General features: G+C 41.7%; 1 protein-coding gene across 1 annotated transcript in view; it reads left to right on the top strand.

Annotated features, from left to right (window-relative positions):
• The first annotated feature begins 236 nt into the window (after positions 1-236).
• Positions 237-14,826, top strand: part of CTBS (chitobiase) — an 89,676-nt gene continuing 75,086 nt past the window's right edge. The window contains exons 1-2 of the mRNA XM_063427627.1: positions 237-441; positions 13,978-14,116. Of these exons, the coding sequence (XP_063283697.1) occupies positions 298-441; positions 13,978-14,116 (283 nt within the window). The 5' untranslated portion in view covers positions 237-297. The remainder of the gene's footprint in view (positions 442-13,977; positions 14,117-14,826) is intronic.

Genomic DNA, 14,826 nt, shown 5'->3' with positions numbered 1-14,826 from the left:
AAATGATATGAAATGATACAAATAATGGTATGTAAAGAAAGCCCTTCTTGTCCTGAAAAAAACAATATATAATTTGTATGGGAACAGTAAATGAGAGAGAGCAAAACTACAGCTAAACACAAACACCACAAAAGTGTTAAAATAGCTCTGGTCCTTAACGTACAAACATCGCAAAAACAGGCCGGTCCTGAAGGGGTTAAGTGTTACAGTATGATTTTGGGTGTGATTTTGGGCCTGACCCTCCCCCTTGCTGTATAAACAGGGCTGGTTGGGATTCCAGACACTTCCTGCTGCAGAATGCTACCACATGGGACATTCACTGCCTGGTTGCTGCTCCTGTCTCCACTCCTTGTGCTGCTGGGAGTAACCCTGAGCTGGGCTGTCTGTCCCTGTGCAGACCCAGCCCTTTGTGATCCCATCAAACACATCCCAGACTTCGAGGTAAAGGGTTAATAGAGTGTGATTGTTTGGGCTGGAGTGTGTCATGTGATTGTTTGGGCTGGAGTGTGTCATGTGATTGTTTGGGCTGGAGTGTGTCATGTGATTGTTTGGGCTGGAGTGTGTCATGTGATTGTTTGGGCTGGAGTGTGTCATGTGATTGTTTGGGCTGGAGTGTGTCATGTGATTGTTTGGGCTGGAGGGGGAAGGACACAGATATGTGTTAACCCCTTAACTCCTTAAGGACACAGCTTCAGAAGCTTGACTTACGCTTAATGACACAAGCAATTTTTGCATTTTCTTGCTGTTTGCGTTCAACTGCAATTTTCATCTCTCTCATTTATTGCACCGACACATATTTTATACTGTTTTTTAAAGGACAGAAAGGGCTTTAATTTGATATAACATATATATATATAAATGCTTACTTATTATAAAAAAAATACAGAAAAATGAAAAATATTGTTTTTTTTTTACAGTTTTTGCAATCATAATGTGTGCATAATTAGTGCAGGTTAAGGAAAGTAATTAAAAATAAATTCATTTATTTGTTCTGATTTACAGAATATATAATGTGTCTGGGATTTTAAGTTTTTTTTGGTAGTTACAGGTCACAAAGCACAAGGAGTAAAATAAACTTTTAATGTGGAGCGATTTTAGAATTTGGTATGTTTGTCTTGTAAGCCTAATAGCCATAAAATAAAACAAAATTGCCACACAAAAGTATATATTTATATAAAGTAGACACCACAGGCTATTTACCTAAGGTTGTCTTGACACTTTCTACGTAGCCATTTTACCGCCAACCTCTGCTAAATATTGGAGTAAAATTGTGTTTTTGGGGGGTTTTCGCACACAAACTTATAACAAAGAACTTCTCATGTGTATTTTGTAAAGTTGGTGTGTGCTATTCCTGTACAAAGTTTTATTATGTGTTCAGTTACTTCTGCTGAGTACAACGGTACCCCCATTGTATGTCTTTGGCACTATTTTGTGAAGCTACAGTGCCATATAGGAGACCTGTCCTTTTCAGTATTCACAGTAGAATTTTGAGAGACGGATATAATGAGCCTATGCTTCCATTTGGGGTATTATAACAGTTTGACTGTTCAAAAACCCCCACAAAGGCCTACCATTTGTAAAAGTAGACACTCCAGGGTATCTCATAAGGTGCATATTGTGCCTTAACATGCCCCCATTTTGTCACCAATATATGCCAAAGTATGTGGTAAAAAATAATTGTGTGCATTTTTTACATACGGATTGCATTTTTGCTGGGCATTTTGTATATTTCATATGTGCCACTAAGTTCAAACCCCCCAAATTATGCTCAGCTAAGTCTTCTGAGTAAAAGGACACCCCCATTGTATGTCTAAGGCACTATTTCGTGAAGCTACAGTGCCATACAGGAGACCTGTCCTTTTCAGTATTCACAGTAGAATTTTGAGAGACGGATTTAATGAGCCTATGCTTCCATTTGGGGTATTATAACAGTTTGACTGTTCAAAAAAAAAACCACAAAGGCCTACCATTTGTAAAAGTAGACACTCCAGGGTATATCATAAGGTGCATATTGTGCCTTAGCATGCCCCCATTTATTCACCAATATATGCCAAAGTATGTGGTAAAAAATAATTTTGTGCATTTTTTGACATACGGATTGCATTTTTGCTGGGCATTTTGTATATTTCATATGTGCCACTAAGTTCAAAACCTTCAAATTATGCTCAGCTAAGTCTTCTGAGTAAAAAGACATCCCCAATGAATGTCTTTGGCACTATTTTGTGAAGCTACAGTGGCATATTGGAGACCAAGCCATATCAGTTTTTACAGAACTTTGAATTTTGACGCTGGACCTATGTGCAATTTCCAAGCATCTTCGTAAGTTTTAAATTCAAACTACCCCACAAAGGCCTACCATTTCTTAAAGTAGACACCCCAGGGTATTTCAAAAGGCATATTTTGAACCTTAGCGTGGGATAATTTTTCCGCTAGCTTGTACCAGGTGTAGTGGTAATAAGCGTTTTTTCTGCCTTTTTGACACACAAAGTGAGTTTGCACAGTATATTTTGCAAACCTTATGTGTACCACCACTCTATAATACTTTATATGTTGCTCAGCTATGTCGGCTGAGTTCAAAAATACCCCCGTATGTACCTTTGCCAGGTATATGTGGACATCGGAGGGGCACATTTGGGACACAGCCATTCCATTTTTTTTCAAACTTTACATTTTTACGCTGTGCCCATGTCCCATTTTAGAGTATTTTACCAGGCTATATAATCCAAATACTCCATAAAGCCATACCATTTCTTAAAGAAGACATCCCAGGGTATTTCAAAAGGCATACCGTATATACTCGAGTATAAGCCGAGTTTTTCAGCCCATTTTTTGGGCTGAAAAACCCCAACTCGGCTTATACTCGAGTCAGAGTCTGTATTATGGCAATTTGCATTGCCATAATACAGACTGGGGGGAGAGGGGGGCTGGCAGAGCTGTACTTACCTTTCCTGCAGCTCCTGTCAGCTATCTCCTCCTCTGCGCCGTCCGTTCAGCACCTCGGTCAGCTCCCAGTGTAAGTCTCGCGAGAGCCGCGGCTCTCGCGAGACTTACACTGGGAGCTGACAGAGGGAGCTGCACAGACCGCGCGGAGGAGGAGAGAGCTGACAGGAGCTGCAGGAAAGGTAAGTACAGCTCTGCCAGCACCCCTCTCCCCTCACTGAACTGCCACTGGACCACCAGGGAAGGAGCCCCCCTCCCTGCTATGTATCAAGCAGGGAGGGGGGACGAAAAAAATATATAATAAAAAAATAAGAAATAATAATAAAAAATTAATAATAACAAAAAAAAGAGGTATAAGGACCACTATGGGAGGGAGGGGGGGTATAAGGACCACTATGGGAGGGAGGGGGGGGGGATAAGGACCACTATGGGAGGGAGGGGGGGTATAAGGACCACTATGGGAGGGGGGGGGGATAAGGACCACTATGGGAGGGGGGGGGGGGATAAGGACCACTATGGGAGGGAGGGGGGGTATAAGGACCACTATGGGAGGGGGGGGGGATAAGGACCACTATGGGAGGGGGGGGGGGATAAGGACCACTATGGGAGGGAGGGGGGGGATAAGGACCACTATGGGAGGGAGGGGGTGGGATAAGGACCACTATGGGAGGGAGGGGGGTATAAGGACCACTATGGGAGGGAGGGGGGGGATAAGGACCACTATGGGAGGGAGGGGGGTATAAGGACCACTATGGGAGGGGGGGGATAAGGACCACTATGGGAGGGAGGGGGGGGTATAAGGACCACTATGGGAGGGAGAGGGGGGGGATAAGGACCACTATGGGAGGGAGGGGGGTATAAGGACCACTATGGGAGGGAGGGGGGTATAAGGACCACTATGGGAGGGAGGGGGGGGTATATGGACCACGATGGGGGGGGATATGGACCACTATGGGAGGGATGGGGGGGGATAAGGACCACTATGAGAGGGAGGGGGTGGGATAAGGACCACTAGGGGAGGGGAGGGTAAGGACCACTAGGGGAGGGGTGAGTCAGGACCACTGGGGGGGGTGAAGGAACACGGGGGTGGGGAGGTAAGGACCACTGAGGGAGGAGGAGGGGAAGTCAGGACATATGGGGGGGGGGAGGGGGCGGCAAAATGTTTTTTGCCTACGGCGGCAAATATCCTTGCACCGGCCCTGCACACACTGCATTCACACACTGCATTCATACACTCACACACTGCATTCATACACACACACACTGCATTCATACACACACACACTGCATTCATACACACACACTGCATTCATACACACACACACTGCATTCATGCACACACACACTGCATTCATGCACACACACTGCATTCATGCACACACACTGCATTCATGCACACACACTGCATTCATGCACACACACTGCACTCATACACACACTGCACTCATACACACGCTGCACTCATACACACGCTGCACTCATACACACGCTGCACTCATACACACACGCTGCACTCATACACACACGCTGCACTCATACACACGCTGCACTCATACACACACATACGCACACACTGCATTCATTATACACACACTGTAAATAAATATTCAATTAATATATTTTTTTTAGGATCTAATTTTATTTAGAAATTTACCAGTAGCTGCTGCATTTCCCACCCTAGTCTTATACTCGAGTCAATAAGTTTTCCCAGTTTTTTGGGATAAAATTAGGGGCCTCGGCTTATATTCGGGTCGGCTTATACTCGAGTATATACGGTATTTTGAAAATTAGTGTGGGATAATTTTTCCGCTAGCTTGTACCAGGTGTAGTGGTAATAAGCGTTTTTTCTGCCTTTTTGACACACAAAGTGAGTTTGCACAGTATATTTTGCAAACATTTTGTGTACCACCACTCTATAATACTTTATATGTTGCTCAGCTATGTCGGCTGAGTACAAAAATACCCCCGTATGTACCTTTGCCAGGTATATGTGGACATCGGAGGGGCACATTTGGGACACAGCCATTCCATTTTTTTCAAACTTTAAATTTTTACGCTGTGCCCATGTCCCATTTTAGAGTATTTTACCAGGCTATATAATCCAAATACCCCATAAAGCCATACCATTTCTTAAAGAAGACATCCCAGGGTATTTCAAAAGGCATATTTTGAACCTTAGCGTGGGATCATTTTTCCGCTAGCTTGTACCAGGTGTAGTGGTAATGAGCGTTATTAAATGTATTTTTTTTACTTTTTAAAACTTTTTTTACTTTTTAAAACTATTTTTTAAACTTTTGTTTTGCTTATTCATTTTTTTAAAGTTTCCTAAACTTTCGTAAAACTTTTTTTTACAGATTTAACATTTTTCTAAGCTTTTTCTTTTACCGTTAACCCCTAACTAGCAGTAAGCAGCACTAACAGTAAATTCCCCATTTTCCCATAACTCCCACCCACCCCAGCTAGCAAAATATTGAATTATACAATATTTAAATTAGTTAATTAAATTAATTTACCCCCTGAGGGTTAAAAAATAAATAAAAGTTAATCGTCAGGGGTTAAAAAAAAATTAGATCACAGTATAATACTGTGATTTGTATTTTGATCACTGTAGGCAGTGATAGACTGGCAGGCAAGGGGTTAATTTTTATTTGGACTGGGTAAAGGGTTTATTTTTTTTTATTTTTTACTTAAACGTTATTAAAACTTTTTTTTTACTTAATTTTTTAACTTTTTAAAGCTTATTTTAAAACTTTTTTTAACGTTAACCCCTAGTTAGCCTAACACTAAATCCCCCAATTCCCCACTAACTTCCACCCTCCCCAGCTAGCTAAATTTATAATTTTAAAATATTTAAATTAATTAATAAAATAAATTTAACCCCTGAGGGTTAAAAAAAAAAAAGAATTAACCCTCAGGGGTTAAAAAAAAAATCAGATCATATTAAAATGTAATCCCTGCCAATTGATCACTGTAGTCAGTGATCAATTGGCAGGGAAGGGGTTAATTTTTTATTAATATGGGTAAAGGGGGGGTGGGATTTTATTTTAACTTTTTTTTTTAACAGCAGGGGGCAGGATCACTGAAGATCCGTCTCCCTGCACTTCACACTGAACCCGGAAGTGCAGGGAGGCGGAGGTGAGTATAGAGAGCACATGTGCCCGCTCTGGCATGCTGTCAGAGCGGGCACATGTACTCTGACAGCCCGATCCGGTGCTCCCGGTCTGCCTCTAATGCAGAGGCAGACCGGAGCACCATTAACCCCACGATCGCCGCGATTGCGGCGATCTGGGGTTAATTTTACCGCGTGACGGACGAGGTCCGTCACCCGTCGTTAAGGGCATCCCCAGGATGACGGACCTTGTCCGTCACCCGTCGTGAAGGGGTTAAGACCGCAGCCAAATGTACAAGTTGTGATCCAAAAAAAACGTAAACAAAACCTTGCATTTGCGCTATATGTCTGTCCAACCGTAATTCACCTCTTTCATATTAAATGCACCCACACTTATTATATATCATTTTATTCAGGAGAAACAGGGCTTTCATTTAACATCAAATATTTAGGTATGGAACATAATTTAATATGAATACAATATAAAAAAATTAGAAAATAAGATTTTTTTTAAATTTTCTTAGTTCTACGTGACATTCTAACTGTGAATGTCATAATACTGTTTGCTTTTACTGCAATAAAATACACATATTTGTATACAGCGATGTCTCACGTGTAAAACAGTACCCCCTATGTACAGGTTTTATGGTGTTTTGGGAAGTTACAGGGTCAAATAAAGCATGTTACACTTTTCAGTTTTTTCACATTGAAATTTGCCAGTTTGGTTACGTTGCCTTTTAGACTGTATGGTTGCCCAGGAATGAGAATTACCCCCATGATGGCATACCATTTGCAAAAGTAGACAACCCAAGGTATTGCAAATGGGGTATGTCCAGTCTTTTTTAGTAGCCACTTGGTCACAAACACTAGCCAAAGTTAACGTTAATATTTGTTTGTGTGTGAAAAATGCAAAAAACGAATTTGAAAGCCAATTTTGGCCAGTGTTTGTGACTAAGTGGCTACTAAAAAAGACTGAACATACCCCATTTCCAATACCTTGGGTTGTCTACTTTTGCAAATGGTATGCCATTATGGAGATAATTCTTATTTCTGGGCTACTAAACGGTCTCAAAGCCAACGTAACCAATCTGGCGAATTTCATTGTGAAAAAACTGAAACGCAAGCCTTATGTTTGACTCTGTAACTTTTGAAAACACCCTAAAACCTGTACATGAGGGGTAATGTTATACTCAGGAGACTTTGCTGGACACAAATATTTGTGTTTCAAAACAGTAAAAAGTATTACAGCAAAAATATTGTCAGTGTAAGTGCCGTTTGTGTGCGAAAAATGCAATACATTTCACTTTCCCTGACGATATCATTGTTGTAATACATTTTACGGGTTTGAAACACAAATATTTGTGTTCAGCGATGTCTCCCGAGTAAAACAGTACCCCCCATGTACAGGTTTTATAGTGTCTTGGAAAGTTATAGGGTTAAATATAGTGCTAGCAAATTCAATTCCTTATACTTTCGGCCTGGATTGTTAGGCAGGTCCCGCTAATTGTAATTAATTAGGATACCTAATTATGTAAAATTATTACATAAATATATATGTAAAATTATTATATATCCACGTGTGTGGATATATATATATGTATGTGTGTATATATATATATATATATATATATATATATATATATATATATATATATATATATATATATATATATATAATTTTTTTTACAATTATTTTTATTTATATATAGGTATACATATAGTGATGTATACGTATATACTTAGGTATATACATATATATATTATTTCGTTCTACGTGTATTTTGATATCAATATATATATATTAATATCAAAATACAGTTAGAACGAAATTACACACATATATATATATTTTTAATTATTTTTTTTTAATTTTTAATTTTTTTTAACGTATTTATATTTTTTTATTATAAAATATATATATATATATATATATATATATATATATATATATTTATGTATATATTTAATCAATATCCTTCTACGTGTATTTTGATATTAATATATATATATATATATATATATATATATATATAAATATTAAAATACACTTAGTGTGTGTGTATATATGTGTGTATATATATATATATATATATATATATATATATATACTTAGATCATATATATATATATATATATATATAAATGATCTAAGTATATTTGATGTGTAACCGTAATTTATTTATTTTTTTAACTAATATTTTATTTTTATTACAGGAGAGGGGCAGAGACAGTGTCAGCCAGTGATTTTACATCACTGGCTGACACACAGGATCAGTGATCACAGTGACAGGCTGTCACTGTGATCACCTCCTGCAGATCACGGTAATTGGCCACAGGGGGAGTGCCTGGGTGGCCAGGCATGCCCCCCACCGTGATCTGCAGGGGGATCCTGCCTGGAGTTACTATGGGTCAGCCAAGATCAGATCGCAGGGAGAGGCTGTCTCTGCATTCAGATCACAGAGACAGCCTCTCACTGCGATCATACTCTGCAGATCGCGGTCACTGACCGCAGGGGGACTGCCTGGGGGGCCAGGCATGTCCCCCGACCGCGATCTGCAGATTAAAAATGCCGCGGCTCCATGTGTCAGCCGATTTTTAAAATCGTCTGACACATGGTAAATACCGATCGCAGTGACAGCCTGTCACTACGATCAGAAGCTGCAGACCGCGGTCCCCAGGCACAGGGGGGCTGCCTGGGGGGCCAGGCATGCCCCCCGACCGCGATCTGCAGCGGCCATGTGCCGCCGGCCACGTGGGGGGTAAGACCGCCCAGGACGTACTATGCCGTCCTGCGGCGTTTAGAGCCGCCCAAATAAGGACGGCATAGTACGTCCTGCGGTCTTAAGGGGTTAACATAGTATCAATCAATGTATTGTCTGACTGGGAATAAAATAATAACATTGTATCACCTGGACACACATTGTCAGACTGTGTTCATGTAGGATGAGTTGGTGCACTGTGTAGGTTAGGTTAGTTATACTGGGTGGGTTTATATTATTAAAGGGACACTCCAGGCTCCCACACGTTAGATGCACTGTGTAGGTTAGGTTACAGTTAGCTATACTGGGTGGGTTTATATTATTAAAGGGACACTCCAGGCTCCCACACACGTTAGATGCACTGTGTAGGTTAGGTTACAGTTAGTTATACTGGGTGGGTTTATATTATTAAAGGGACACTCCAGGTTCCCACACACGTTAGATGCACTGTGTAGGTTAGGTTACAGTTAGTTATACTGGGTGGGTTTATATTATTAAAGGGACACTCCAGGCTCCCACATACGTTAGGTGCACTGTGTAGGTTAGTTTACAGTTAGTTATACTGGGTGGGTTTATATTATTAAAGGGACACTCCAGGCTCCCACACACGTTAGATGCACTGTGTAGGTTAGGTTACAGTTAGTTATACTGGGTGGGTTTATATTATTAAAGGGACACTCCAGACTCCCACACACGTTAGGTGCACTGTGTAGGTTAGGTTACAGGTAGTTATACTGGGTGGGTTTATATTATTAAAGGGACACTCCAGGCTCCCTCACACGTTAGATGCACTGTGTAGGTTAGGTTACAGTTAGTAATACTGGGTGGGTTTATATTATTAAAGGGACACTCCAGGCTCCCACACACGTTAGATGCACTGTGTAGGTTAGGTTACAGTTAGTTATACTGGGTGGGTTTATATTATTAAAGGGACACTCCAGACTCCCACACACGTTAGGTGCACTGTGTAGGTTAGGTTACAGGTAGTTATACTGGGTGGGTTTATATTATTAAAGGGACACTCCAGGCTCCCTCACACGTTAGATGCACTGTGTAGGTTAGGTTACAGTTAGTAATACTGGGTGGGTTTATATTATTAAAGGGACACTCCAGGCTCCCACACACGTTAGATGCACTGTGTAGGTTAGGTTACAGTTAGTTATACTGGGTGGGTTTATATTATTAAAGGGACACTCCAGGCTCCCACACACGTTAGATGCACTGTGTAGGTTAGGTTACAGTTATACTGGGTGGGTTTATATTATTAAAGGGACACTCCAGGCTCCCACACACGTTAGGTGCACTGTGTAGGTTAGGTTACAGTTAGTTATACCGGGTGGGTTTATATTATTAAAGGTACACTCCAGGCTCCCACACACGTTAGATGCACTGTGTATGTTAGGTTACCGTTAGTTATACTGGGTGGGTTTATATTATTAAAGGTATACTCCAGGCTCCCACACACGTTAGGTTACAGTTAGTTATACTGGGTGCGTTTATATTATTAAAGGTACACTCCAGGCTCCCACACACGTTAGATGCACTGTGTAGGTTAGGTTACAGTTAGTAATACTGGGTGGGTTTATATTATTAAAGGGACACTCCAGGCTCCCACACACATTAGATGCACTGTGTAGGTTAGGTTACAGTTAGTAATACTGGGTGGGTTTATATTATTAAAAGGACACTCCAGGCTCCCACACACATTAGATGCACTGTGTAGGTTAGGCTACAGTTAGTAATACTGGGTGGGTTTATATTATTAGAGGGACACTCCAGGCTCCCACACACGTTAGGTGCACTGTGTAGGTTAGGTTACAGTTAGTTATACTGGGTGGGTTTATATTATTAGAGGGACACTCCAGGCTCCCACACACATTAGGTGCACTGTGTAGGTTAGGTTACAGTTAGTAATACTGGGTGGGTTTATATTATTAGAGGGACACTCCAGGCTCCCACACACATTAGATGCACTGTGTAGGTTAGGTTACAGTTAGTTATACTGGGTGGGTTTATATTAATAAAGGGACTCTCCAGGCTCCCACACACGTTAGATGCACTGTGTAGGTTAGGTTACAGTTAGTTATACTGGGTGGGTTTATATTAATAAAGGGACACTCCAGGCTCCCACACACGTTAGATGCACTGTGTAGGTTAGGTTACAGTTAGTTATACTGGGTGGGTTTATATTATTAAAGGGACACTGCAGGTTCCCACACACGTTAGATGCACTGTGTAGGTTAGGTTACAGTTAGTTATACTGCGTGGGTTTATATTATTAAAGGGACACTCCAGGCTCCCACACACGTTAGATGCACTGTGTAGGTTAGGTTACAGTTAGTTATACTGGGTGGGTTTATATTATTAAAGGGACACTCCAGACTCCCACACACGTTAGGTGCACTGTGTAGGTTAGGTTACAGGTAGTTATACTGGGTGGGTTTATATTATTAAAGGGACACTCCAGGCTCCCTCACACGTTAGATGCACTGTGTAGGTTAGGTTACAGTTAGTAATACTGGGTGGGTTTATATTATTAAAGGGACACTCCAGGCTCCCACACACGTTAGATGCACTGTGTAGGTTAGGTTACAGTTAGTTATACTGGGTGGGTTTATATTATTAAAGGGACACTCCAGGCTCCCACACACGTTAGATGCACTGTGTAGGTTAGGTTACAGTTAGTTATACTGGGTGGGTTTATATTATTAAAGGGACACTCCAGGCTCCCACATACGTTAGGTGCACTGTGTAGGTTAGTTTACAGTTAGTTATACTGGGTGGGTTTATATTATTAAAGGGACACTCCAGGCTCCCACACACGTTAGATGCACTGTGTAGGTTAGGTTACAGTTAGTTATACTGGGTGGGTTTATATTATTAAAGGGACACTCTAGGCTCCCTCACACGTTCGGTGCACTGTGTAGGTTAGGTTACAGTTAGCTATACTGGGTGGGTTTATATTATTAAAGGGACACTCCAGGCTCCCACATACGTTAGGTGCACTGTGTAGGTTAGGTTACAGTTAGTTATACTGGGTGGGTTTATATTATTAAAGGGACACTCCAGGCTCCCACACACGTTAGATGCACTGTGTAGGTTAGGTTACAGTTAGTTATACTGGGTGGGTTTATATTATTAAAGGGACACTCCAGGCTCCCACACACGTTGGATGCACTGTGTAGGTTAGGTTACAGGTAGTTATACTGGGTGGGTTTATATTATTAAAGGGACACTCCAGGCTCCCACATACGTTAGGTGCACTGTGTAGGTTAGGTTACAGTTAGTTATACTGGGTGGGTTTATATTATTAAAGGGACACTCCAGGCTCCCACACACGTTAGATGCACTGTGTAGGTTAGGTTACAGTTAGTTATACTGGGTGGGTTTATATTATTAAAGGGACACTCCAGGCTCCCACACACGTTAGATGCACTGTGTAGGTTAGGTTACAGGTAGTTATACTGGGTGGGTTTATATTATTAAAGGGACACTCCAGGCTCCCACACACGTTAGGTGTACTGTGTAGGTTAGGTTACAGTTATACTGGGTGGGTTTATATTATTAAAGGGACACTCTAGGCTCCCTCACACGTTCGGTGCACTGTGTAGGTTAGGTTACAGTTAGCTATACTGGGTGGGTTTATATTATTAAAGGTATACTCCAGGCTCCCACACACGTTAGGTTACAGTTAGTTATACTGGGTGCGTTTTATATTATTAAAGGTACACTCCAGGCTCCCACACACGTTAGATGCACTGTGTAGGTTAGGTTACAGTTAGTAATACTGGGTGGGTTTATATTATTAAAGGGACACTCCAGGCTCCCACACACATTAGATGCACTGTGTAGGTTAGGTTACAGTTAGTAATACTGGGTGGGTTTATATTATTAAACGGACACTCCAGGCTCCCACACACATTAGATGCACTGTGTAGGTTAGGTTACAGTTAGTAATACTGGGTGGGTTTATATTATTAAACGGACACTCCAGGCTCCCACACACATTAGATGCACTGTGTAGGTTAGGCTACAGTTAGTAATACTGGGTGCGTTTATATTATTAGAGGGACACTCCAGGCTCCCACACACGTTAGGTGCACTGTGTAGGTTAGGTTACAGTTAGTTATACTGGGTGGGTTTATATTATTAGAGGGACACTCCAGGCTCCCACACACATTAGGTGCACTGTGTAGGTTAGGTTACAGTTAGTAATACTGGGTGGGTTTATATTATTAGAGGGACACTCCAGGCTCCCACACACATTAGATGCACTGTGTAGGTTAGGTTACAGTTAGTTATACTGGGTGGGTTTATATTAATAAAGGGACTCTCCAGGCTCCCACACACGTTAGATGCACTGTGTAGGTTAGGTTACAGTTAGTTATACTGGGTGGGTTTATATTAATAAAGGGACACTCCAGGCTCCCACACACGTTAGGTGCACTATGTAGGTTAGGTTACAGTTAGTTATACTGGGTGGGTTTATATTATTAAAGGGACACTCCAGGCTCCCACACACGTTAGATGCACTGTGTAGGTTAGGTTACAGTTAGTTATACTGGGTGGGTTTATATTAATAAAGGGACTCTCCAGGCTCCCACACACGTTAGATGCACTGTGTAGGTTAGGTTACAGTTAGTTATACTGGGTGGGTTTATATTATTAAAGGGACACTCCAGGCTCCCACACACGTTGGATGCACTGTGTAGGTTAGGTTACAGTTAGTTATACTGGGTGGGTTTATATTAATAAAGGGACTCTCCAGGCTCCCACACACGTTAGATGCACTGTGTAGGTTAGGTTACAGTTGGTTATACTGGGTGGGTTTATATTAATAAAGGGACTCTCCAGGCTCCCACACACGTTAGGTGCACTGTGTAGGTTAGGTTACAGTTAGTAATACTGGGTGGGTTTATATTATTAAAGGGACTCTCCAGGCTCCCACACACATTAGGTGCACTGTGTAGGTTAGGTTACAGTTAGTTATACTGGGTGGGTTTATATTATTAATCCCTTAAGGACCAAACTTCTGGAATAAAAGGGAATCATGGCATGTCACACATGTCATGTGTCCTTAAGGGGTTAAAGGGACACTCCAGGCTCCCACACACGTTAGGCCTTTAATGACTGTTGTAGAGATGCTAAATATTGCATTTTGTTTCACAGGTTTTTGTGTTTCATGTTGGCCGAAAGTCATGGAAGCTGTACGACTGGTCAAATATCACCACTGTGGCGCTGTTTGCACAATATGATCCGGAACTCATGTGTTTTGCACATTCTAAAGGAGCCAGATTTGTACTGAAAGGTACGTCTGTGTAATTATATGACCATCCTTTCTGTAAGGCCCATTACAGTGGCAGACTATTACCTTTTAGGGATGGTGGGAGGGTTTTCTGATATTTACAGTGGTTAACACACACATATGATGTTGACAGAAGACTCTACTCAAACAAGCTTATAATCTAGGAAAACCTATGGGAAAGCTACAGGACACAGGACAATACAAGAATGTAAATGGGATAGTGTGACAGTATGCTTCATTGGACATATACAGTGATGGCATTAGGGAAAAATGCATTGCTGGGACTGGAGGACACAGTGTCGGCAGACAGAATGTTAGGACTGGAGGAGACTGTGTCGGCAGACAGAATGTTGGGACTGGAGGAAACTGTGTCAGCAGACAGAATGTTGGGACTGGAGGAAACTGTGTCAGCAGACAGAATGTTGGGACTGGAGGAAACTGTGTCGGCAGACAGAATGTTGGGACTGGAGGAAACTGTGTCGGCAGACAGAATGTTGGGACTGGAGGAAACTGTGTCGGCAGACAGAATGTTGGGACTGGAGGAAACTGTGTCGGCAGACAGAATGTTGGGACTGGAGGAAACTGTGTCAGCAGACAGAATGTTGGGATTGTTGAGACCATGTTGGCAGACCCAGTGCTGGGCCTGGGGGACACAGTGTCGTCAGACCTAGCCTGGAGGATGTCAGAATACCTTTGACACTCGCCTACAACCC

This window comes from Pelobates fuscus, chromosome 7, assembly GCF_036172605.1.
Source record: "Pelobates fuscus isolate aPelFus1 chromosome 7, aPelFus1.pri, whole genome shotgun sequence".
Classification (NCBI taxonomy): domain Eukaryota; kingdom Metazoa; phylum Chordata; class Amphibia; order Anura; family Pelobatidae; genus Pelobates; species Pelobates fuscus.
This window is presented reverse-complemented; position numbering and strand designations above follow the sequence as displayed.